We start from the raw sequence: 26239 nt of genomic DNA, 5'->3' as shown, positions 1-26239 counted from the left end.
GTGTGTCTACTGGTTAGAGAAGGGAGCTAGACGTCAGGGCTCCTAGGTTCTACTCCTGGCTTTAGGAGTGAATGTGGTCTAGTGGGTAGAGTTGGGAGTCAGGTCTCCTGGGTTCTAATCTTGGCTCTGGGATGGAACTGTTGAATAGTGGTTAAAGCAGGAGCCTGAGCCAGGACTCCTGGGTCCTATTCCCAGTTCTGCCACTGACACTGTGTATAACAGGGAGACAGTTGCCTCAGTTTCCCCACCTCTAAATTGGGGACAATTCTGGCCTGCCCACCACCAGTGGCTGAGGTTTAATCCCTAAATGCCAGCAACACACTCTGAGATCCTCAGCTGGACAGAGACAGGTATAGGCCAGGGATGATTGTTGTAAAGGGAGTGCCTCATTCATTGGCACTGGGCACCTTCATAGGCCCATCAGCATCCAGAGGGGATGTGGGGAGGGGTGTTCGTTAGCAAGAGCTGGGGATCCCCCAAGTACTGAACCCGGTGACACCTCAGAGTTCTCCCCAGGGCTCCCCTGTTTTGAAAGTCACGCCGGTCTCAGGTGCGGGGACCGTGAGGATGACGCGCTTCTGCTTGCCTCTCTGCAGAGGCTGCTCCGCATGGACCTGCCCGTGGCTGACGACAACACCGTCCACTTCAACTCAACCCTCATGGCTCTGATCAGGACCGCACTGGACATCAAGATTGCCAAAGGCAAGTGCAAGGCTCTGGGGCAGTGGTGGTGGAGAGCTGGCTCCTCTGTGCAGGATGGGGGCTTACCAGCAGGGCACCGCTCTGCACCCCACCTTCAAAAGGAAATCCACAACTGCTCCAGTCCTGCTCTCTCCCAGCAGGGGGCACTGCAGGGAGCAGGGCAGGAGCGCTGGCTGTGGGGGGAGCTTCTGGCTGCTCCAGGGAGCAGGATAGTAACACTTTCACTGGGGATCTGATATTTCGGGGCTCCGATGCCCAGCCACTGATCTTCCCCCCGGCTTGTGCCTTCCAGGAGGAGCCGACAAGCAGCAGATGGATGCCGAGCTCCGGAAGGAGATGATGGCCATCTGGCCCAACCTCTCCCACAAGAACCTGGATCTCCTTGTCACCCCTCACAAATGTGAGCATCCCTGCTTGTTCCCCGCACTGTCCCCAAGCTTGGCAGACTGCCTGGCTTCTGCTGTAGGGGCAGCCAGCCCCAGCCCTGGCATGGGAACTTCCCCGGGATGGGCATAGCACCCATGTCCAGACAGCATGCCCGCCCCCCATTAACCAGGTCACTGCTGCCCAGCAGGGTGAGCTGTGCAGGGCTAAGCATCCCGTTCGCACCACGGGGGCTCGCGCTGTCCCGTGCCCATTCTGTGCCTTGGGGGAGAGATGTGTGTGCTGGGGGGGCTGGGAGTCAGGACTCCTGGGGTGTGGGAAGGGAGTGGTGTCTAGTGGTTAGAGCATCAGGACTCCTGGGTTCTATCCCAATGTGCCACTGACTTTCTGGGTGACTTTTGGCAAGCTGAGCCCTGGAGACTCCCAGCCACTCAGCACAGAGGTCCGTCTATCTGTCCATCCATCCCCAGGGATCTGTCTGGTCTGTAAAGCCCCTTATCTCTCTGGCATCTCTACGCCTTGTTGTGCCCAGGGCCAAGACCTGTGTGGGCCCAGAGTCTGTGTCCCCATCTTCCCCACCATCAATGGGGGCACTCAGCTTTGGGGACCAGAGGCTGAGAGGGTTGAAATTCTGGGGGGAGTTGGGCTGCTTCGTGCTGGGCCAGGGCAGGGGTGGGGCTGCTGATAATGCTCAGCCTCTCTCCCTTCCTGCCTCCCCCAGCCACGGACCTGACAGTTGGGAAGATCTACGCCGCTATGATGATCATGGAGTACTACCGGCAAAGCAAGGCCAAGAAGCTCCAGGCCATGAGGGAGGAGCAGGTACATCCCCTGGGGTTTTCAATTCCTGGCTCTCCCACTGACTCACTGGAGTAAGCCCCTTTGCCACTCTGTGCCTCAGTTTCCCCCGCACATGGGGCTGGTCAGGCAGACTCACCTCCGCGAGCGGGTAGGGTGGAGCTGCCTGAGAAGTGCATTGAGACCCTCAGATGAAAGCCGCTACCACAGTGAAATGCTCCTGCCCTGGGCGGGAGGTTTGAGCCCAGGTTCCCAGCCAGGGGGAAGGAGGGTGCCCGGCCCAGGCTGGCTTGGGGGCCTGCTCACAGCTTTTGTTCCCTTCCCATAAGCTGGTCTGATGCCTCCTGTCTTCCCTGCAGAATCGAACGCCGCTCATGTTCCAGCGTATGGAGCCACCGTCGCCCACCCAGGAGGGGGTCCCGGGGCCGAACGCTCTCCCGTCCTCCCATCTGGACCAAGGGGGTGGCCTGTAAGTCCTGAGCATTCGCTATCTGGTTGTCCTGCCCTTGCTGGAGAGCCCAGGACTGGCATAGCCGGGAGCTCCTCCCACAGCCAGCTCTCCTGCCCCACTCCCCACAGCGCCCCCTGCTGGGAGAGGCAAGGACTGGAGATCACCATACCCTGCAGAGCCTCCCTGTGGGAGAGCCCAGGACTGGAGCAGCTTTCTAGCTGCCAGAGAAGCTGGGCGATGCTGGCGTGGCTCCGTTAAAGGCAGATGCGCTGCCTGCATTGCTGATTAGCCCCTCTAGGCCAGCACGGGTGGCTATGGCCTGACGTCCTGTCTGCTCTGGCAGGAGTGCGCCTGAAGGGGGCATCAAGGAGAGCCAGTCCTGGGTCACCGAGCGGGCACAGGAGATGTTCCAGAAGACAGGCACCTGGAGTCCAGAGCGAGGTCGCCCTGAAGACATGCCCAACAGCCGTCCCAATTCCCAGGTGATCGATTGATCGATGTCCATATGCACATAATCTGTCAATCCCTATACACCCCCTCTATCTATCTATCTATCTATCTATCTATCTATCCCCATACACCCCCTCTATCTATCTATCCATCCGTCTATCCCCATACACCCCCTCTATCTATCTATCCATCCGTCTATCCCCATACACCCCCTCTATCTATCTATCTGTCTGTCTGTCTATCCCAGAGGTGGGCAAACTTTCTGACCCGAGGGCCACATCTGAGTATGGAAATTGTACAGTGGGCTCACAAATGCTCACAAAATTGGGGGTTGGGGTGCAGGAGCGAGTGAGGGCTTCGTCTGGGGGTACGGGCTCTGAGGTGGGGCCAGAAATGAGGAGTTCAGGGTGCGGGAGGGGGCTCCAGACTGGGGCAGGGGGTGGGGGGGGAGTTGGGGGGTGAGGGCTCCAGCTGGGGATGCAGGCTCTGGGGTGCAGAAGGGTGGAAGGGGGATCAAGGCAGGGGGTTGGGGCTCAGGAGGGGGTCAGGCGTGCAGGCTCTGGACAGCACTTACCTCAAGCAGCTCCCGGAAGCAGCGATATGTCCCCTCTCCAGCTCCTATGCAGAGGTGCACCCAGGCGACTCTACGCACTGCCCTGTCTACAGGCACTGCCCCTCCCCCTGCAGCTCCCATTGGCCCCATTTGCAAGCTCCCGACCCCGCTCCCCAGCAGGAGCTCAAGAGCCAGATTAAAATGTCTGAAGGGCTGGATGAGGCCCCAGGCCGTAGTTTGCCCAGCCCGATCACACGCATCTCTCTGTCTGTCCCCATTCACACCTATCTCTCTCTCTATCCGAATACACACCCATCTCTCTCTCTATCCCCGTACACACCCATCTCTCTGTCTGTCCCCGTACACGCCCATCTCTCTCTCTATCCGAGTACACACCCATCTATCTGTCTGTCCCCATACACACCCATCTATCTCTCTCTATCTCTCTCCTGTTCAGGAGCTGGGGGCAGGTCTGACCCCTTAGGGCTGGGTTATGTGGAGAAACCCAGTCTGAGGGCTAGTCAGGCATGGAGCTGGCCTGGTCTCCCAGCTGACCACTTAGCCATTCTCCAGGGGGAATGAGGATGACAGATTTCCCACCACAGGCAGCTCTGGAGGCTCAGGTCCAGGGTGTCTCTGGTGGTTTCAGACTGGTAGGGAATCCAGGACACCGGGAGGAAGAACTGAGCCAGGGATCATGATTTTCAGCAGCAGTGTGTACTGTACAGAGCCAGGGACTGGGAGTCAGGACTCCTGGGATCTATCCCCAGCTCCGGGAGGAGAGTGGGGTCTAGTAGTTAGAGCCTGGGGAGCTGGGTTATGTTCCCTAGTCTGAGAGAGGAGTGGATTAGAGTGGAGGAGGGCTGGGAGTCAGGACTCCTGCGTTCTATTCCCAGGGTACCCCTGACTTGTGAAGGACTTCTGACAAGTCCCTGCCTCTGTCTGTGCCTCAGTTTCCCCACTTGTAAAATGGGGGTGACACTACTTACCAGGTGACCCTCTTTTTGCCTTGCCCTCTGCAGTCTGTGGAGATGAGAGAGATTGGGAAGGATGGCTACTCAGACAGTGACCACTACCTCCCCATGGAAGGGCACGGCCGGGCTGCCTCCATGCCACGACTCCCTGCTGAAAACCAGGTGAGGGGCTTTTTTTTGGAACCATCCAGGGATTCCACTGCCAAACATAATGACACCCCTGCTGGGAGCTCGGGTCGTCCCCCGAAAACGGGGAATTTCTCATTCAAGTGCATTTTGAATGGGGAGTCGCTCCTGGACTGATACAAAGTGAACCAATCCCTTGCCAGGACTCAGGATTGGGCCCAGATTGCAAGAGATGCCTTTTGAAATTCATAGCACCCTAGAGTGTCAGACCAGAAGATACCATTAGATCATCTAGGCTGATCGCCCGCCCATCACAGGGGAGAGAATCTTGCCCAGTTACCCCTGCACTGAGCCCAAGAACTTGTGTTTGGCCAAAGCATTTTGTTGCCCCTTTGGCCCGTGTGGCAGCTTTGCAGGGCTGTCTCCATTCAGAGAAGAAATTGATGGTACGAGCCAGGGCTGTTCTTTGGTGTGATCTGGTTTTAGTTACAAAACATATTTACACCAAGTCCTGTTTCTCTGAACAATGGCAGGCGGTTTCCTTGTTCAGGAATCCCCAGTCTGCCGCTTCAGCGGGCTCTGTCTCTCTGCTTCACTGCTAGTGACTTTCTGTCTCTTTGCGTATGTCTTCACTGCCCATTTAACCCTGGTTCTAACCTGGGTTTTAGCCCAAACCGTCCTACCATCCACACAGAAAAGCCTCGGACCTGGGTTTGGAAGTGCTTTAAGTCCTGGCTATTTGACTCAGTTGGGGATGTGAGTTAGAACCCAGGCTCTGCTTTAACTCAGTCTGGAACATGCTAGTTCTTCGGTGCCCTTCCCACAGTTCCTCCTAAAGGACAGATTGACTGGGAAAGAATCCTACAGCATGTCAGCAGACAGAGCCAGGACACACCTGGATGAGAGCAGAACCAGTGAGGACACAGTAATTCAGGTCAAGCTTTTCAGTGGGGATGCTCACACATGAATTGACCATGCAGAGAAGACAGACCAGTCCACACAGGTTAGCTCTGATCTGCCTTTTGTCTTGGGCAGACTCTCCATTGTCTGTACCTCTCTCTACTCCACAAAGGGGCTTAATTGCTCCTTCCCTTGAGTTTGAAGGAGCTCAGCACACCCATTGCATGACCATTTTAAGGTGGTCTATGATTGCCTTTGGTGCAGAAATTCAGCTGCTGGCAGCCAGGAGCACCTGTCAACATGTCAGTATCTTCCAGAAAGGCTGTCCAGTCTTGATCTGAAGACTTCAATGGATAGAAAAGGAGTACTTGTGGCACCTTAGAGACTAACCAATTTATTTGAGCATGAGCTTTCGTGAGCTACAGCTCACTTCATCGGATGCATACCGTGGAAACTGCAGCAGACTTTATATACACACAGAGAATATGAAACAATACCTCCTCACACCCCACTGTCCTGCTGGTAATAGCTTATCTAAAGTGATCATCAAGTTGGGCCATTTCCAGCACAAATCCAGAAACCTGGATTTGTGCTGGAAATGGCCCAACTTGATGATCACTTTAGATAAGCTATTACCCCAGCAGGACAGTGGGGTGGGAGGAGGTATTGTTTCATGATCTCTGTGTGTATATAAAGTCTGCTGCAGTTTCCACGGTATGCATCCGATGAAGTGAGCTGTAGCTCACGAAAGCTCATGCTCAAATAAATTGGTTAGTCTCTAAGGTGCCACAAGTACTCCTTTTCTTTTTGTGAATACAGACTAACACGGCTGTTACTCTGAAACCTGTCAATGGATAGAGAATCCTGAGCTTCCCTTGGGAGCTGGTTACAAATGTGGGACTGTCTGGCTTTCTCTTCCAGCCAGTGGTTGCTCTTCTGCCTTTCTCTGCTAGCGTAAAGAACCCTTCAGTGCCCTGGATTCTTTCCCCGGGCCCCATAATCAAATCACCTCCGACTTCTCGATCTTCTTGTTGATAAGCTCCTTACCTCTCCCTGCCAGGAATTTTCTGCAGCCCTCAAATTATTTTCATAACTCTCCTCTGCACCTTTTCCAGTTTTTCAGCATCGTTTTTATAGTGTGGACGCGCCAGACCTGGACCCACTATTCCAGTATCAGTCTCACCAAGGCCTTAGACAGGGGAAAAATCACCTCCCAGCTCCTACTCAGGAAAAGTGACTTTGGACATTTGCTTTCGTTGTCTCCAGCAGCTCTGCCACCCTGTGCTGAGAGGTGATGGCAATTCACTTGCTAAGCATTGGTGGGCCGGGTCACCACTTGGGAGACCTCACGGGAAAGTTCCAGCATGAAAAAACGCAGCACGTGTTGTTGACTCAGCAGGAGATGGTGGGGGACGGGGACGGGGGGGAGGAGTGCTAGAAGGTGCTGTGCTGCTGGAAATGGAGGGGCTCAGTCACTAGGGGGGGCTCTCCTCTCTGAGTCAGTATAGTCACCAGGGTCTCTGCATAACACTAGGGGGTGCTACGCTGCATGAGGTGATGCTTAAAGTCGCCATCCATTGAAATGAGGCTGTTAAAATCCCATTGTCCTATTCGTAGGAGTTGGGACATTTGTCCCAGCCAGATTTCAATTTCAGCTGCTTCTCTAAATTCCTCCTGTGATTCCAGCTGGATGCAGAATTCTTTCTTCATGTCTTTCCCTAAACTGCTGTGTAGCTTTGCTCTGCACTAAACAGCTGCTGTGCTCCACCCCAGAGGTGGCTGCATTTTACCAATGGGTGAAATTGACCGTTCCTTTGGGAAAAGCTAGATTCTGTGTTGCATCTCCCAACGATTGCATGGAAGGTGCAAGCCCACTTTAACCCATGTAACCATGACAACAGCATCTCCAGAACCATATAATTATGGTCTCCATAATTGTGAGATCAAAGCCGTGGTCCATGTTACCGTGACACTGCAGTCTCTGTTACCATGACGTCGCAGTCTGTTGCTGGGACAACAACTCAGTAACCCTGACACTGCAGTTTCCCCTCCAGAATATCGATGAGTCGCAAGAGTCATTGTCTCACTTTGTATCAGTAACCAAAGCTTGCTAATAATATTATGATGTCACTTTTCTAGCGCCCCCCTCTGGTGACCAAAGGAGCATCACTGGCAGGCCCCAGAGAGAGCCTTGTTCAACAGCCTGGGCCAGAGGGGAGGTCACCGTAACCAAGGGGCAGCTGAGGGAAATTAAGGGGGGAATGGAGCTATTTCTCCCAGGGAAGATGAAAGGGTTAAAGGCTCCAAAAAAAAAAAAAAAGGAATCTTGTAAAGATGCAGAATCCTTCCTTGAGAGCAACAGCAAAATGGGAGGAGGATTTTGTGGTCAGGAGGCCAGAGCCAAGGCCTGGGTTTCAGAGCTGATCCAAGCGTTGGAGGCTCTTGGATAGCATGAAATGTTAAGAGGCAGCATAATCTAATAGACTCAGCGTGAGATTTTTTGAGCCATGCACTCCTGGCCTCTTTCCTTGGCTATGGGAGAGATCATCTCTAATGGTCAGAGCAGAGGACTGGGAGTCAGGACTCCTGGGTTCTCATCCCAGCTCTGCCGCTGCCTCCCCGTGTGACCTGGGGCAAGTCACCTCCCCTGTCTGTGCCTCAGTTTCCTCCAAGTTCAAAACAGGGGGTGATCTGGCTTACCATTGTGAGGTGTAACGTGTTAACATTCATCAGTTTCTTTGGAGCTGTTGGGTGGGATTCACCTTTCGGTTCCACACAGGGCTGAGAGCCAATCCTGGCCCGTCCATGCTCGCGTGTTACGTGCACGTCACTGACTCACGTGACCCTGTCCCTCCGCTGAAGGCGAACTCATACTGTCGCGATTCATCCGAGCGCAGCCACCATCTGAGCAAAGACCATTTGCCGCTGCTGGTTCCATCAAGCTTATAACATGAGCTTCCCATGTTGGCATGAAGCATGCTTCAGAGCAACAGAACCCCCCTCCAGACCCCCGAGGTGCGGTGCCCCCGGCCATCTTGGGCGCCTTCCTAGTGCCGCAACCCTGAGAGTGGCTGGGGGGACGGGGTGTTGTTAAGCATGCCCAGAGCATGTCAGATGCCACCCTTAGCGTGCTGAGGAGCATAGGAGCATTTACCGGGGCAATCTCCGTAGCGATGAGCTAAGTATACATGTGTGGGATGGTGGGTGGCGTGTGTCTGAGAAGGACAGCAGCCACATATCGCAGCTTCAAGACTGAAAACTCCCATCACCTACAATACTTCTTTAGCCTGAAAAGTTTGGGTCTAACCTGCCAAATTCTCCATCGGTTTATGCCCCTGTAAACGGAGGTAGAACGTGACCCAGAGGGCGCGAATCCACATCCCAGCCCTTGACTGGCAGGTGTTTCTACCCGGAGGGTGGCAAATCTGAGCTACCAGGAGCGAGTCCCCAAAAAATGGCCTTACCTTTAAGGGAATCAGGGGTGGGTCCCACTACCAGATAACAGGGTTGGGCTTGGTTGCTGTGGAGTTAGAGGGACACCTAGTGGCCACTCTGAGGCAGGATCTGTCAAACCAGCACTAGGGCCCAGATCCTCATGGGCGTTGGATGTGGGCCTCGCTGAGCTGCCCGCTGGGCGCCTGGCACGGCTCCCAGCTGTACGCTGACGCGGCTGGGGCCGCGAGTGACTTACGTGCTGGAGGAGATCTGCTCTGATTTTCATTTCCTTTTTGCATGAGCTTTCTAGCGAGCTTTGTGGGTAACCATTGACCTTTGGGCCAGGGCGGGACACCTGCTAAAGGCTGCACTGTTCCTTAGGGGCCGAAGGAAGGAGGGGAAGGGTCTTGGGTCCACCTCCACCCCTCAAACTGTCCCTTGGGCCCTGCACCCTTGAGTCTCCCCTCCTGGCTGGGCTAGGAGAGTGGGGCGCACAGTGCGGCCCAGGCCAGGCACCATCCCATACAGCGAGGGGATGGGGGGTCAGGGAGGCTGCTCCTGGAGCAGGAGCAGGAGGCCTGATTCCCACATTGCTGGTCCAGCTCCATCCTGCCCCCATGGCAACCCAGGGGCCCAGCCAAGAGATGCTGAACTGATCAGTGTTCCTTACCCATCATGTGGCCTAAAGGTTAGAGCAGAGGGGACTGGCAGTCCAGATTCCTGGATTCAATATCCAGCTCTGGGAGGGGAGCGGGGTGTAGTGGTTAGAGCAGGGACTGGGAGACAGGACTCCTGGGTTTTTTTCCTGTCTCTGTCTCTAACTCAGTGTGTGACCTTGGGTGAGTCTCTTCCCCTCTCTGTCTCCATCTCCCCATCACTAAAATCCTTCCATACCCCCAGGGGAGCTCTGGCAGCCGGAGCTTGTGACCCCAGCAGGCATCACTCTGAGACGAGCCAGGAGCAGAAGTGGTGAATGAGCAAGGGCCACTTCTACTGTTGTTCCTCTGCCCTGAATGGTTTTAAGGACAGTTAGCAATAGTGACTGGACATGTAGTCCTTAGCCTTCAGAGCCAACGGGGAGATGAACAGGGACTTGGCAGCCAGCTCCATTTCCCTCAGGCCCAGGTGCTGGATCCCACTAATCACCAGTGGGGGGCATGGGGGGGGATAAGGGATTCTCCCAAAGCCAACAGCATGGCTGCGTAGCTGCTACTATGTAGCAACCAAGATCCTCCTACTTCCCCCCCACGCAGCGGGTCGGGGCTGGAGCTCTGTGAATTTGAGGCTCTTCTGCCATGCTCTGCCCTCCCGCCCCCCGGCATTATTTAATGCCCCTTGGGCCAGCTGAGGGGGGTCATCAAATCCCGCCTGTCTGCAGGCTCAGCCAGTTCTCCCTGCGGCTTCCCCCGCAGCTGAGCCTGTTGGGTGCTCTCCTTTGGGTGTTCTGACTTCGGCACTCCCCAGCGGCGGGGGGGCTAGGCCAGAGGCACAGCATGCCAGCCCCGGGGCTGCGGAGGGAGGGCCCATCCCAAAGCATCTCCCTGGCGATCAGCAGGCTTTGGATCAGGCCCCAGAGGGGCAGGGGGGACTAGGTAGATCCGAACAGTGACACTGCAGCTTTTAACAGCGGCCCAAGGCACGGCTGGGACACAGGGGGGCTGGAGCCTGCTCTGTTGCAGCATGCACAGGAGTGGGGGCTGGGGAGGGGGGGCTGCTCCTGCCCACACTGCTTTCATCCTCCGCTGCTCGCTCCATGCGTCCCGCTCCCCCTCCGTCCTCTGGGGCCGCTGCCTGCCCCTGCTTGGCTTGGGTGCTGGGAGCACACACGGCTGCAGGATGGAAGAAGCCCCCATCCGTAACTGACTGATAACCGAGTCTCTTCTCCCCTCCCCTGCCCACCCCTCACTCCCTGCCCTTCCTGGTGTCCTCCTGCCCCCCTCCCAAGCCCCCTTCTTTGCCTTTATATTTATTTTCTTCTCTCTCTCTTTCCCTTTCTGTGTGCACCGTCTTGTCTGGCTCTGGCAGAGGAGGAAGGTGCGACCCCGAGGAAATAATCTCAGTGTATGTACCGTGGTGGGGGCTTTCCAGTGCCACTCACTCCACGCCCACAATCCCCCGCTCGCCTCTAGCCGGTCTCCCTCCCTTCCTTGATCTGTCCCCACACACATCTAGCTAGCCTGTCTGTCTCTCCATCCATCCCTTTCCCTTCTCCACGTCTCTCGCTCTGATCTCCATCCTCTTCTGTCTGCCACGTCCGTTTCATTGCATACCACCTAGATTAGTGGCCCTGGCAGTGGGCTGCATTCCTCTCTCTTTCATCACAGCCAACGACAGCTACGTAGGCAGCCCCAAGGCTCCAGGAGGGGGCAGCCTTTCGGGAACTGCTCTGTGTTGATTTCACCTCCTCTCTAGCTGCCTCTGTCCCTGGCTTTTGCTCCATCCCCCTCTGAGGGCTCCCTTGTCATCTCTCCCCTGCTGGGGTCCAGCTCCTCTCATCACAGGTCGGGAGGGGATGGCGAAGGAGTGGTCTGCGAGACCTGACCCTGCTGGATGCTGGTCGCCATCAGCTCCCATTGTCTGATCTACGCTGCCCTTCTCCACCCTGCTCTCTGCTACTGTCCTGCTGGGAGCCAGGCCCCTTTCCCGTCAGGGGTCTCCTCCCCTCCCTCCATCCTGGGCTTCTTCCACAGCTGTCACCTCCTCTCTTCCCTCTGCCTTATCCTGGGGCCAGGTGACTCCATGACCTCCCTTGGGGATCCTTCCAAACTGCCCTTGGCCCCATGTGCTCGGGGGGAGGAAGCGCAGTCGAATGGCAAGAGGAGCAGGCACCCGGAACCTGGGTCTACTCCCAGCTCTGGAGGAAAGCACGTGCTGGGCTAGAGAACAGATGGTGTCAGCTCCCGGCTGGTCTGCACCCGGAGTTACTCCACAATCGCTCTCGCTCACCCCCTGCCTTAATCCAAATGAACTTTCCAGTGTAGCTAATGTGTTTGAAGCCTCATCCGTCCACCCTTTCCCTCAGCTGGTCTCCCTACAGAAATTGACTGGCATCCCTAGCTGGGCGCTCTCTTGGAAAGTCACTTCCATTTCAGACGGGAATATCCACACCGGGGGCGGGGGGTGCTGTGGTATTCCAGGATACGTCGTGGCAGAAATGGCTGCTTTAGTCTGCTCTAGCTGTGCCAGGAAATCTCCCCCCCTGAAGACAAGGCTGAAAGATGTGAAGTCAAACACATTGTATTAAACCACAGCAACCCCTAGCAAGCTGCCAGAGACTGGTGTGGACAGAAGAGAACACTCCTGGAACCACATTAGCTGGCTGAACTGTCGCTAAGGGGACGTCTACACTGCAGCCACGGGCTGCGACTGTGGATCCTGGAGCCATGAAGCTGCAATTGCCCAGGTCTCAGTGCAGGCTGGAGCTCTGGGTAATTACTTGGGCAGCCAGCCTGCGCTGGAGCGACCCCTGGAGTACCCAGGCGAGCTAGATTACCGCTAGCTCAGGTCTGGCCATGTGAGCTGCGGCATGCCCCAGGATTGCAGGGTAGACATGTCCGTAGCCAGCTCTCCACGCAGTGTTTGTCCTGTGGTACCCATCTCCACTAGGGAGGGGTTTTTTACCAATATACTGATACAACTCCTAGTGTGGATGCAGGTTTACAGGCATAAAGGTGCCTTAAACCTGTATAAAGGTGTCGTAACCCAGTAGAGCGAATTCCTCTTCCTGAAAGGGAATAGCTGTACGAGTAAGCGGGGCTGGTAGTAAGCTATACCCCTACATCACTGCGTCCACACTCGGGTTTTATGGCTTTAACCAACCCAGTGTAGCTAAACCAGGACAACTAGTGTAGGCTATGGCGAAGGCTACAGTACAGATTTCTGCCTGCCGGGGGTGCGAAGAGGGGGGTTCCCAGATCAACACAGCTGTGCTGGCAGAATCCCCTAGCACAAATATTGGCAAATCTGCTTTCACTGGGCTAGCTTGTTTCGCTCGCTGGGGCTGGGATAAGCCACAGTGGGGAAGGCACAGGGTTGCGTGTATAAGGGGCGCTTTGCGGGTACAGGGTCCTGGTCTAGCTACACCCGTACATACTTGGTCTCAACACCCCATGCCCCCAGGCTGACCGTGACCAGCTGGCGCATTTGGCAGGTCAGCCTGCCCTGCTGTTTCCAACCACGTCAGTTTAAAGGGGTTTGCTAACACCCTGAGTCTACACAGTGTGTTCTCATTCACAGTTCCTCTCGGGGTGTCACGTATCCCAGGGCAAAGGGGCTGAGAGTCTGTGTTATTCTGTGGATTGTGGTGGGGCCTGTGAGCCCCAGGCATGGTCCACACCCCCACAGCGCCAGGCACTGTACATTATTTATTAGGTGTATTACGGTAGCGCCCACAAGCCCTAGTCATGAACCAAGACCTAATTGTGCTGGGCCTGTATGTTTCTTAGTAGGTGTATTACGGTAGTGGTCAGAAGCCCCCGTTATGGCCGAGGTCCCCACTGTCCCTGGGCTGTACAGACACAGAACAGAAAGACGGGCCCTGCCCCAAGGCTCTTGCAATCTCTTGTGGCTCCAGGGAGGTGCAGCCTAGGGGGGAGGAGGCAAAACTGGCTTCCACCATCTCTGTGTCCTCCCAACCAGGGGTGGAAAGCCCCCCCCCGCGGGGCATGTGGTGGGGGAGTTCTCCCCGGGGGGCTGTGGGGCTTTGCCAGCTGCCGGAGCAGTGCGTGCAAGGCAGGCGTGAAATGCTCCGGAGTGGGAGTGTTCTCTACCCAGAGGTCAATGACACACAAAGTGCAGGCGACAAGGTGTGACGAAGTAGGACTGTTCTTAATGGTTCCTCTGAATAGTGTGGGGGTGCCTCAGTTTCCCCTAGGCAGGGGTCTGGACACACCTGCCCTCTAGGGCTCTGCAATGATCATACACCCTTACCCCACCCCCTGGAGACTTAGGAACTGCCTAGGGGAAACTGAGGCACCCCCACACTATTCAGAGGAACCATTAAGAACAGTCCTACTTCGTCACACAGGGAGACAGGCAGCTAGTGTTTAAAAGAGAGGGGGTGGGAGCCAGGACACCTGGGGTCTGTGCCTGGTGCTGGGAGGAGAGGAGAGTCCAGTGGTTAGGGCAGGGGCTGGGCGCCAGGACTCCTGGGTTCTGTTCCTGTCTCTAAGAGGTGAGTGGGGTCTTGTGGTTAGAGCAGGGGGCTGGGAGTCAGGACTCCTGGGTTCCATTCCAGCTCTGGAAGAAGGAGTGGGGTTTCTTGGCTAGATCAGGGGGACTAGAACTCATGACTCCTGGATTCTACTCCTAGCTCACTCACTGTGCCTCAGTTTACCCTCCAGTAACTGTGATCTCTCTCCCAGGGGGTGTTTGTGAGGCTTAATTAGTGCTAGGAAGGGGCCTCCCAGTCTGCTGTATATGCTTCTGCACCACAGCAGGGAGAGGCAGCCAGAGCTCCTCCATGGGGCAATCCGGTTTGTGGTCCCATAGCTCTTTTGAATGGAAATAGCCATCCTGGTTGTGTGTGGGAAGAGGGGAAGGGGCAGCGGAGGCGTCAGTGCTGGGATTCTCCTTCCCATGCTGTAGCACTGATCCCCCCCTACTCTCCCCCAGGTTTGAACAGATCGACCCTGGGATTGCTGTACAATGTGCCTGATTCTCAGCTCCCTGCTCTAAGGACATGGTTCTTCCCCATCGTATCCCTGAGCTGCAGGGGCCCATCACCTGACCAGCTCCATCTAGCATTGCTGGAGGGTCTTTGGGTGTAGATGATAAGGCCTCCTGGGTGTCTCTGGAGGCACTTCGCCTGTAGACGCCACTGGCGATGGTGTCTCCTGGGTGTACCTGGAAGCTCTTTGCCTGTAGATGCCACTGGCGATGGTGTCTCCTGGGTGTACCTGGAAGCTCTTCGCCTGTAGATGCCACTGGCGATGGTGTCTCCTGGGTGTACCTGGAAGCTCTTCGTCTGTAGATGCCACTGGCGATGGTGTGTCTCTGGAGGCACTTCACCCATAGATCCTGCTGCTGTGGGGAGGGGCACAGCTGATACTCCCAGGAGGGTTGTGGTCGAGGTCAGTTCAACATCCCCTCTGGGTGGTGGAGCCCCCCGGACATACTGGAGGCCACTGAGTCCCTTGATGCTACCTCTGCTTGGGCCCCTCAGCTGGACGGCCATGGTGGCCTCACCAGGGGAGAGGAACAGGATGGCTCCCGGTTGGTGGGAATGTGGTATTTTTGTGGGCTGTGCTTCCCAGGCTCTCCAGGTGGCCACAAACCATCTCACCGGCCTGAGCCATTGCAGACAGCAAAGGCCTTTGACTGGGCTCCCTGCGGGCCTGCCCATGGCATTTACAGCAACCTCCATCCCAGCCATAGACAGGACAGGATCGTCCCACGGGAAGGAACCCAAGTAGCAGGAGACACAATCCCTCAGTTTGCCTGGCTATGGAGAGTGGCACCTAGACTGGGAAACCTAATGAGCCATAGCAGGCTGAGAAGAACAGAATATCTAATGGTTAAAGCTTAATTGGGAGCCAGGCTTCCTGGGTTCTCTGTCTGACTTAAGTGTGGTGTAGTGGTTAGATCACAGGATTCCTGGGTTCCATTTCCAGCTCTACCACAGATTTGCTGTTGGTTTTTGGGTGAGTCATCGCTTTTCCCTGTGCCTCAGTTTACCCCTCCATACAATGAGGAAAACAGTCCTTACCAACAGGGCGGGTTGGGGGCGTGTCTGTGAGGTTTAATTCACAAGTGGTAATTTGAGATCTTCAACGTAAGAGAAAACCAAACTCTTATCTCACCCAGCCCCGCAATGCTGATCAGATCACCCCCCTGCCAGGCCCTGCTGCTGGGGGCAGCATAGACTCCAGGGAGCTGTGCTGCATTGGTTCCCCAACCCCCCAAATAACCTCATGCAGGAGAGGATTCACAGAGGTAATGAGCCCATAGCACCAGTATGACAGGATCCTAGAACTGAGAGCTGCTAGCTCCCCAGCTGAGGTCCCCAATACCAAGCGGCAAAGAGCCCCAGGAATTGGGACCCTGGGGTCATAGGTCCCTCTCTGAGATCCACAACTAGCACCAGAACCCAGAAGGCTCATGGGTGGGTCCATCCTGCAGGAAGGGACAACCCACTGATCCACCTGGGAGAGGAGCCAAGTCGAGCCCTGCACAGTACATGACACTGAGGGGTGGGTGTGGCCATCACAGGCCAGGGGCCCAGGGAGGGGGCATTCCTGAGCCTGGCAAAGCAGCCCCTCAATCTCCAGGGCCCCATGGCGGTGAGGCCCCCTCACTTCCCGCAGCCCATCCATCCCACCTATGAGGACTTTCGAAGATGTGTTCATAGAGTCGTAGATGCCAAGGCCAGAAGGGACCATTGTGATCATCCAGTCGGACCCCCAGGATAACTCAGGCTGAAGAATTCATAGAGCGGTGCTTTTAGAAACACATCCAGTTCTAATTTCAAAAATTCTCAGGGATGGAGAAGCCACCATGACCCTTGGTGAATTCTTCCAGTGAGTAATTACTCTCACCATGACAAATGAATGCCTTGTTGCCAGTCTGAATTTTCCTAGCTTCAACTTCCAGCCATTGGATCGTGTTAGACCTTCCTCGACTAGGTCTGGGGGCCTGGATTAGGGCCCAGTCCTGCAAGGTGCTGAGCTCAGTGGGAACGGAGGGTACTCATCTGGAGTACTGTATCCAGTTTTGGGCCCCACACTACAAGAAGGATGTGGAAAAATTGGAAAGCGTCCAGCGGAGGGCAACAAAAATGGTTAGGGGTCTGGAACACATGATTTACTAGGAGAGGCTGAGGGAACTGGGATTGTTTCGTCTGCGGAAGAGAAGAATGAGGGGGGATTTGATAGCTGCTTCCAACTACCTGAAAGGGGGTTCCAAAGAGGATGGATCTAGACTGTTCCCAGTGGTAGCAGATGACAGAATGAGGAGCAATGGTCTCAAGTTGCAGTGGGGGAGGTTTAGGTTGGATATTAGGAAAAACTTTTTCACTAGGAGGGTGGTGAAGCACTGGAATGGGTTACCTAGGGAGATGGTGGAATCTCCATCCTTAGAAGTTTTTAAGGTCAGGCTTGACAAAGCCCTGGCTGGGATGATTTAGTTGGGGTTGGTCCTGCTTTGAGCAGGGGGTTGGACTAGATGGCCTCCTGACGTCCCTTCCAACCCTGATATTCTGTGATTCAGCCTCCCTTAGGATGAGGGAGAACCAGTGGTGCAATGTCATAGGTCCACGGGTGGACAGATGGCTCCATAGACCTTTGAGTGGAAGGATAGATCTCTGCAGGTCTCTGTGGTTCCTTAGCTCCAGGGATGGAGAGAGAGTGACGAAGACATGAGGGTGGAGGGACAGACAGATGCATAGATAGTTTCAATAGGATTAGTCGGCATTTGTTTGTAACGCCATCCCTGTACCCCTCCCCCTTCCCGCAGGCTTCCCCGTCCCCCTGCAGTGCCGCATAAATCTATGGGTCTGGGTCTGTCGTTTCCTTTGCAGACGATCACGGACACCAGCCCCATGAAGCGCTCGGCTTCCATGCTGGGCCACTCGCGCTCCAAAGGCATCCGGCTGGACGACTACTCCTTGGAGAGGGTCGTTCCCGAGGAGAACCAGCGGCATCATGAGCGGCGGAGGGAATGGAGCCACCGGGCCTCGGAGCGCTCGCTCAGCCGCTACGCGGACGGGGGCACAGGTGGTGCGGCTGTTGGGGGGGATGCCCGGTCTGTAGGCTGTGTTAGTCCCACTCTGCTCTTGCCATGGAGGGAGTCAGACTAGCCCGAGCATGTGAGCTGGTGCCCTCGAGTGGCCGTGGACTGCAGAAGCAAAGTCCATGGAGTTACCCAGTGCAACCTGGGTGTGAGTGAGATCAGGAGCCATATCCGCAGCCAGTGTAAATCAGCTGGTGCTGCTGAAACGGGAAAAGCTCCATATCTCATTTCCCAACACACACACACACCCCCGAGCCAGCCAGTCCTGCTCTATATCCGCTTCGCCAGCTGCCCTGAGGTTGGGGTTAGGGGAGTCTGGCTTGGAGCTCACTGGCTGGTTGAGAGGCCCAGTTCATTGAAGCACATGGAGACCCTTGGATAAAGAAGGGCTGGTTAATTGGGGTGACTATACGGGTTCTTATTTCTGGCCAGACCAGCACTAGGGAACAGCAGAAATCTCCCAAGACACCTGGGCCCCTGGCCATTCCTGACCAGTTCAGCGCACACAAGTGCTTCCGCTACCTTCTGAATAGTCATCGAGGTCCCAAGGGCTTGTCTACACCTAAAACACTGCCCTTGAGCACCCCACTGCGTGCTGCCCCCTCCTGTTAACTGCCTGTCCTACTACGCCCCCCACCCTCCCGCCTCTTTCAGTGGGCAAGTGGCAAACCTTTTTGCAGTCGTTTTACCGGGGTCAGAGTCTGTGATCTCTGTTACTTTGATGTAAATCCAGAGTAAGCTCTGTTGGGCCTGATCTCTGTTACACTGGTGTAAATCTGGAGTAAATGCCATTGGGTCTGCTATCTGCTACGCTGATGTAAATCCAGAGTAAACACCACTGAAATCAGATTTTGTTTATATGGGCTGATTCTCCTCTCACTTACACCAGTTATATACCAGGGTCAGCCCATTGACCTCCCTGGAGTCACTTCTGATTTACACCAGTATGAGTAAGCCCTAGGTACTGAGATATCATACCATTGCGCATGGTGCGAATGTCCAGGTAGTAACAGGCCACCGGACTCTAGTGCAATTGCACGCCACGTGCCACAGGACTGTTGTGTTTCCTGTCCACAGATGCTAACTGGATTGATGGCAAACTGTCTTCCGGAACGTAATAATCTCTGCCTCCCCCTCTCCCTCCACGGCAGGGCTGGGCACGGACCTGAGCATGACCACGCCATCGGGCGACCTACCTCCCAAAGAAAGAGACCAGGAGCGAGGACGGCCCAAGGACCGGAAGCATCACCACCATCACCACCATCACCGGCATCCCCACCCCTCCTCCGACAAGGAGCGCTATTCGCAGGAGAGACACGAGCACAGCCGGCCCCGCTCCAGAGACAGGCGCTGGTCCAGATCCCCCAGCGAGGGCCGTGAGCACATGCCCCACAGGCAGGTGGGTCTGGCTTTCCACTCCCCCCTTCACCTCTAGGGATGGGCACAGGGGTGGGGAGTGGGGGTGAAGCAAAGCCAGCCTGGAGCTCCCCGCTCCTTGGGGAGCAAGTTCCAGTTGTCCAGCAGGCTGAGCAAACATTGCTGGATCTCAGCAAGGGTGGAGCAGAGCAGGTTGGAGGCCCGAACCGACCCAGACATCTGTCACAGGTGCTGATCCCAACCCAAGCTCTGGAGCTTGGGGCAGATCCAGCAAGGGCTGGTTCTCTGGGATCTGGGAGCCAGAGTGGAGGAGCTGCTCTATCTCACTTGGCCTCTGGATCTAAAAGCCCAAACCTCCCAGGCAGCCACAGACTCATAGGGCCTAATTCTCAGCTACACAAATGCCCCTTCACACTAACCACTAGAGGGGGGCAATGAGCCAGAATTAGCCACACCCCCTGGATGGGGAAGCTCCGCCCACACATCAAAGGGCTGCACAGATTCCGTTTCCCTGTACAGGCCACCACTTTGTAACCCCGCCTGTGGCGGGGCCGTCAGGGGGGATCAGACCAGTGGCCTCTTCATCTAGAAAGCAGGAGTCCCTGCTGCCTGGTCTAAAGGACCAGAGACTGTGGTGGGGACAAAGAGTGCGGGGAAGTTATGGGTCCGTCCTGTGGATGAGGGCGTCGTCATGAGCATTTATTGGGGGAACAGGAGCCCAGCCAGACACTGCATCCCCTTGTCCCCGACTGGAGGGGAATCCCACAATATCAGCCCCACTGAAATAACGCCCCAGCCAGCCAATCCCTGAGTGGCAGTCCTGGGGGGGGGGGGGGGGCTGTCCCCAGTCACAGACAGACTGAGTGACTCCCAGATCCAGAGCGCCAGAGGAAGGCATGGCCCAGAAGGGCTTTCCCCCTTATTCGCCCCCAGCAGCTGATGGACCCAAAGATCCCGTCCCCTCTCTGCCACCTGCTTCCTTAGAGCCAGGGGAAGAGCAGTGAGTCTAACAAACTGCCCCGGGGAGCTCCTTAGGCTGGAGTGAGATCGACAGGAGCACCAGGGGTCCATGTGTCATTGGAGTGGTGTGGGAAATGGGGAAAGGGCCCAGGGGATGCTAGGAGGATCAGAGCCAGAGTAAGCTTCACTCCTGTCCACACACACACCCCTCCCCAACTCTCCAAAGGAAGTGGGGGAGACTGCTGGAGGTGGAAAAGCTCCTCCTGGCAGCTGGAGTACCCAGTTTTCAGATTTAGGGCCCGGCACTGGGGCACTCAGCGCAGTTGGGGCAGTTCAGCCACCAGAGGGTGCTCTGAAAAACGCGGGCAATAACCCAGGGTAAAACCATGGGCTGCCCATCGCAGCTCTGGGCAAGAGTCACAGCTGGGGATTTAAAGGGACCATCAGGTAAAACTGCCAAGAGTCGGAAGTCAGTGGGCCCCATTCTGAGCTCACTTACACACCAGGGTAAATCCACTGAAGTGGGTGGAGTGACTCCAGATTTACACTGGCATAGCCAAGAGCAAAACCTAGCCTCCCGCGGCCTCCTGCTTGTGCACCATGGGGTGAAACACTGCAATCCCGAGTGGGGGCATTTTCCCTTCCCCTCACCCTTGCTGCGACGCCGACATGAGGATCAGAACTGGGCCCCGCTCATTTACATCCATCTAACTGCACCCCCTCACCTGATTGACACCGGGATGAGCGAAAGAGGGATAGGATGATGTAGCTGAGCCATGTGCCCCCCACACCCCTGTGTTCTTGGCTGTGACTCATGCTGCCACCACCAGCTGGGCGGGGGGTTGGGAGGCTGCTCAGGGTGGGGGGGCCTTGAGGAGGTGCTGCCTGTCACTTGGACAATGACAACTGCTTTGAACTCTCTTCAAGCCCTTTATTTCGGTTATTTTCACCCCTCACTCCCCTCTCCCCAAGCCATTGGTCTTCCCCGCTTGTTTCTCGGGAGCACCATGCTGACAGGCCTTGAGTCCCATCTTTATTTCTGTGTTCATTGTGTTTGGCTTGGCTGTCACGGCAAGGGGCAGGCACAGGTAAGATGGTTGGTGAGCAGAGACCCAAAAACCACCGGCCATCCAGTGTCTGTGGTGTGAACCCTTTGTTGCTAATGCTGGTGGCCACTGGTGCCTCTGGGGTTTGTGACTCTGGAAAGTTTGGAATGAAGCTGCTCCTAAACCAGATCCACATGCCTGGCCCACGCACACGGAGCTACAGGCCATGCCTGGCCCACGCACACGGAGCTCCAGGCCATGCCGGGCCCACACGCACGGAGCTACGGGCCCATGCGTGACACACCCAGGGCTATGGACAGAGATGTCACACACACGGAGCTCCAGGCCCATGCCTGGCATACGCACACGGAGCTACGGGCCCATGTCTGGCACACGGAGCTCCGGGCCCATGCCTGGCCCACGCACACGGAGCTACGGGCCCATGCGTGACACACCCAGGGCTATGGACAGAGATGTCACACACACGGAGCTCCAGGCCCATGCCGGGCCCACACACACGGAGCTCCGGGCCCATGCCTGGCCCACGCACACGGAGCTCCAGGCCCATGCCGGGCCCACACGCACGGAGCTCCGGGCCCATGCCGGGCACACACACACGGAGCTCCAGGCCCATGCCGGGCCCACACGCACGGAGCTCCGGGCCCATGCCTGGCCCACGCACACGGAGCTACGGGCCCATGTCTGGCCCACGCACACGGAGCTCCGGGCCCATGCCTGGCCCACGCACACGGAGCTCCAGGCCCATGCCGGGCCCACGCACACGGAGCTCCAGGCCATGGCTGGCCCACGCACACGGAGCTCCAGGCCCATGCGTGACACACCCAGGGCTATGGACAGAGATGTCACACACAGGGAGCTCCAGGAACACACGTGGCACATGCATAGCTATGGGCACCTGTGTGGCACATGACCAGAGTCACAGGCACACACAGGATACCTGCTCACAGGCACACACCTGACACCCCCCGAGATGTGGGAACACAGGTAGTGCACCTGCACCCACACGCATGGCATATATGTACAGCTGGGCACATACATAGCATATGCAGATATGGGTACGGCACATGTGTGTCATCCATCCATCCAGTGGGCACGCTCAGGGCACACTCATGCAGACGCATAGCCATGCGGGACACACACCTGGCAGACACTGACACGTGCATGGCACGGCAGAAAGCACACGGATATTCAGGCACATGTGTGGCACACGCAAGTGCAAACACGGGCACAGACGGCATCCGCATAGACCTGGGAACATACATGGCATGTGTAAGTGCGGGTGGATACGCAGCACACAGACAGTTCAGCCCCATCACATTATCTCTGCTGAGAGCTAACACAGGGCCCCCAGGCTCTGTCTGTTCCCCAGGCCCCTGTGACAGCCCTCGAGCACTGTGGAGCTGCAGTGGGCCGAGGAGAATCAGACCCCAGGCGCCTTGCTGGATCAAGGCATCCGGCCTGCTTCTTTTTTCCGATCCAGGGCACTTGTATAGAGGCATCTGAACATAGGGGCTAGCCAGAGAGAGCCAGATACAGCACTTCCCCAGGGGCTAGCCTGCGTATGAACCCTTGCCCCCTAGCGGATTATTGGAGCAGCTGAGCTGTGTGTCACCTCCCCTATATGGTTGAGGGGGGAGTCTCCTTTAGGAGCCTGGCTTTTGGAGCAGGAGGACCCATGCTCTGCCCTCCTTAGAGCTGAAAAATGTGGAACAACCTCAGAGGAAATCCTGGATCTGCTCAGAGCTGCCTGTCTCTACTCACACACGGAACATCACAAAGGAGCTTCGCCACCATTGCTTACGCCCACTCTCCTGGGTCAACGCCTACTGACCTGCTGTAGCGTTTCCAGGTAACCTCTCATTCTGAGCGGAGTGGAGGCAGTGGGGTTCAGGCTAACTCGCTGCTTTCCTGTCCCATCCCCTTGGTTTGGGGATCCTCTCCAGAGAAATCCTGCTGGAAGCTGTTTCCATCTGTCAAAGGTGCCCTGGCAGATCTGGTGGCCATTGATGCAGGACTCTTGGGTCGTCAGGGTTCTGATAGGTGTAAACCCAGACTGACTCCAGGGGAGTGAGATGGGTGTGAGTCCACCCTGGTCACACTGAGAATGGACCTGGTCCTGAGGAGGCCAGTGTGAAGCAGACAGAGGTTCTCGTTGGGGAGACATTCCTACCCACTTCCTAGGATGAGAACTAGCCAGGGATCAAATCTTTTAAGAACCAGAGCAGCCCGGAAGTCACATTTTGCCAGAGCTGGAGGGACCACGAACGTCCAGAGTCTGTCGAGCTTGGAGCTAAACCTAGAGCCTGTGGTTTTCATGTGGTTCTCTGACTTTGTTGACCACAGCTAGACCTGGGACAACCAACCAAGGGCTTCCCATCAATCTTCAACAGCTTCCCACGTGTTTGCCCTGCATTGCTTTGGCCACGACCTCTGCACGTGTCAGGCTTTTGTGTCCAATCCACTGTTGCAGACAAGCTAATTCTACAGCCTGTTGCCAGATTCCTTTCCCCAGCTGAGCTGGATTTCCAGCTGTTTCTCCTGCTCTTCGCACTTCCCCCAAATACATGCTCAGTCCGGCAAGGCCTGTCAGGCACAGGACCGCTCCTCTTTTCCCCAGTGCAGACGAGGGCAGCCCATTCCTAAACCAGGATGGAGCTTGCCCCACTAGTCTGAGACAGTTGGAGAGACACAAACCGGATTTGAGCAGGAGAGGACTCACCCTGAATGAGTCACTCTGCCTGGTGGAGCAGCAAGACTGTGGTGGCCTGAGCAGAGCCTGTAAGAGGGCACCAGTGTCTCGTCCACTGGACTGTCCTTCTCTCTCGCCTTCTAGAGGGTGTCAGAGAGGCCCAAGCATTGGCAACGTGGCAGGTCCGGATCCCAGCTTCCCCAAAGGCTGGCAGGATCCGCCCGTGCGAGAGCGGGAGAGGATCTGTGTGGGAAGCACGAAGAGTGGAGAAATTCAGGACAACTCGGAGCCGCCCCTTTGCCCTTTCTTCTTTGCTGTTGCTCAGCCAAACCCCTCACCCACACGCCTTTGCCTTGCGGAAGCCAGTCGAGCCAGGCCAGTGGGGCACGAACAGGTGATAACAACATCCGCACCGAGGCCACGTCTACACGCGCAGCGGCCTGGGTGGAGCTGCATTTCTGCAGCACGTCTGGTGACGACGCACTGTGCCGACAGGAGAGCACACAAAACCCACCTCTACGTGTGGCAGAAATGATGCCCCCTTCCCCCCGCCGACAGAGCACGCTCGGGGGGTAGAATAGTCACACCCCTGAGCAAGTGAAGCTGTGCCGACCTAGGCTGTAGTGTAGACATAGCTTCAGGTTCCAGAGGGTGAAGGATGTATAAAAGATAAAGGCCCTTCTGCTTCAGGGCATGAGCCAATCACCGCCTGACTGCTGGGGCCAGCAAAGGATGTCCTCCTGGGCAGGTGATTCCATTGTCGGCTACTGGCCCTCCTCCCGCGGCTCCGATTCTGGGGACATCACCTCACTCTGCAGCGGGTAAGTACCCCGGTCCGTGGACCTTCCAGCCAACAGCAGACACCCACCAGCAAGCAGCTCTCACTCGCGAAGCCCTGCGGCTGTAGGCAAGCCGCACACACTGGTTCTCCCAATGGGGTCCGCTCTGTTCCAAACTTCTCCAGACCCAGTGCTCTCCCCTCCTCTTTCCTTGCCGGACGCCCCCTCGCCCTTTCCACCCCAGTTTCCCCACCCCACCCTCCCTCACCCCTATTTTTTTTCAACTCCAGCTGTTTATTTTCTTTTGAGTTCCTTTTGGAATCACCTTTGGTAACGCACAGAACAATTCATGCTCTGCAGGCCCTGCGGGTTCGTTCTCTCTCTCTCTCTCTCTCTCTCTCTCTCTCTCTCTCTCTCTCTCGCTTTTAACCCTTTCCTCTCTTGCTTTCGAAGCGTGTGAGTAATTTTTAGAAGTTTTCTGCTACTTTTTAAAAACCCCAAAACTTACAAAAACTCCATTTCTCATTTCTCTTCTCACTTTTTTTCCCCCTTCTTTTGTTTGTTTTCTCTTTTGGTTTCTTTTCTTCTCCTCCGTTGGTCTCTCGATCCCCCTCTTCCCGTCCTCCCTTCCGTGGCTGTTGCTTTTTCTTCTCCCCCCTCCATTATTTCCCCCCCTTCTTTGGTTCCTTCACCCCCAAATCCCCTACCTTCTTTTCTCGTCCTCGTTTCTGTGTCACCTTCCCTGCCCCTCCCAACCCCCCTTCCCTTTCTGTCTCTTCTTGGTTAATTTTCCTTGTATATTTTCTTTTTGATTTCCTTTGTTTCAATTTTCATGTAGGGCAGTAGTCCCGTAAGTGGCAGTCCAGTCCTTTCAACATCCGGCACCAGTACCCCAAGGCGAGGACGCCGCCAGCTCCCACAGACCCCTCCGACACCCCGGCCACACGTGTCCTATTCCCCTGTGGTCCGTAAGGTCATCAGTGCAGGCCCCCAGCAGCAGCCGCAGTCAGTGCATCACCCCAGCAGGATATCCACCCCCGCGCCGAGACGATACCCCTCGCTCCCCGCCGACCCCCAGGTGGCGGAGCGGCCCGGCAGATCGCCCGCCATGGAGAGACACACGGTCCCGCCGCGGAACGATTCGCCCCGAGCCTACCGCCACGCCAGCAGCCGGTGGTCGGTACCCCACGTCTCCGAGCCGCACCCGGGACCCCGTCGTGGCGGTTATTACCGGAGTCCGGACTCCGCCGCACCCCCCAGCAAGGAAGCCTTCTCCTACGAGACCACGCACGTCAGCAGCTCAGGGCGTTCGCCCAGGACTTCCCGGGCGGGAGGCGGCTCTTCACCCTCCAGGCCTGGGCGGCGACTTCCTAACGGATATTACCACTCCCATGGAGCAGCCAAGCCACGCTCCCGCCAAGGACTGCATGAACCCTCTAGCGAAACTGACGAAGATGACTGCTGCTAACCTGGAAGCGGTTTGACACACACACGCACACTTGCAACACACACACACACTGGACAGAGACGACATTACCAGATGGGTGGGGGGGCGGGGGGAGGAAAAGAACATGGAAATCACAACAATCTGCCCTATGGGGAGGTGTCTGAGAGAGAGTGCTCAAATTGCAGAGAGGGAAGTAACTTTGGTTGGAGGGGTTTTCTCGGGGTGGGGTGGGGGACAGGGTTTTGGGATGGGGGAGGACAAGGGATCTAGGGACCAGAGCATGTTTATCTTTTACAGATCAAGTTGTGTGTGGTGGTTCGGGGGGGGGGGGGGAAACCACCCAGTTCTTCAGAATCTAAAGAGGATTTTAAAAAAACGGGAGAAGAGACTACAATCCATGCAAAATGCCCTCAGGTAGCC

General features: G+C 56.3%; 1 protein-coding gene across 3 annotated transcripts in view; it reads left to right on the top strand.

Moving 5' to 3' along the window:
• Positions 1 to 26038, top strand: part of CACNA1A (calcium voltage-gated channel subunit alpha1 A) — a 179965-nt gene extending 153927 nt beyond the window's left edge. For 2 of the 3 annotated variants that reach the window (XM_084610175.1, XM_084610176.1), the window contains exons 31-40: positions 597 to 702; positions 995 to 1102; positions 1808 to 1908; positions 2244 to 2353; positions 2679 to 2817; positions 4361 to 4474; positions 10799 to 10834; positions 17289 to 17484; positions 18652 to 18899; positions 25211 to 26036. In XM_084610175.1, the coding sequence (XP_084466301.1) occupies positions 597 to 702; positions 995 to 1102; positions 1808 to 1908; positions 2244 to 2353; positions 2679 to 2817; positions 4361 to 4474; positions 10799 to 10834; positions 17289 to 17484; positions 18652 to 18899; positions 25211 to 25840 (1788 nt within the window). In that variant the 3' untranslated portion in view covers positions 25841 to 26036. Of the gene's footprint in view, positions 1 to 596; positions 703 to 994; positions 1103 to 1807; positions 1909 to 2243; positions 2354 to 2678; positions 2818 to 4360; positions 4475 to 10798; positions 10835 to 17288; positions 17485 to 18651; positions 18900 to 25210 lie in introns of all 3 variants that reach the window. The other variant, XM_084610174.1, reaches the window with a different exon arrangement.
• Positions 26039 to 26239: the final 201 nt, after the last annotated feature.

Source organism: Lepidochelys olivacea, assembly GCF_965140295.1.
Source record: "Lepidochelys olivacea isolate rLepOli2 genome assembly, chromosome: 20".
In the NCBI taxonomy this organism is placed as follows: Eukaryota; Metazoa; Chordata; order Testudines; family Cheloniidae; genus Lepidochelys; species Lepidochelys olivacea.
The sequence above is the reverse complement of the archived record's forward strand: the minus strand, read 5'-3'. Positions and strand labels throughout refer to the sequence as shown.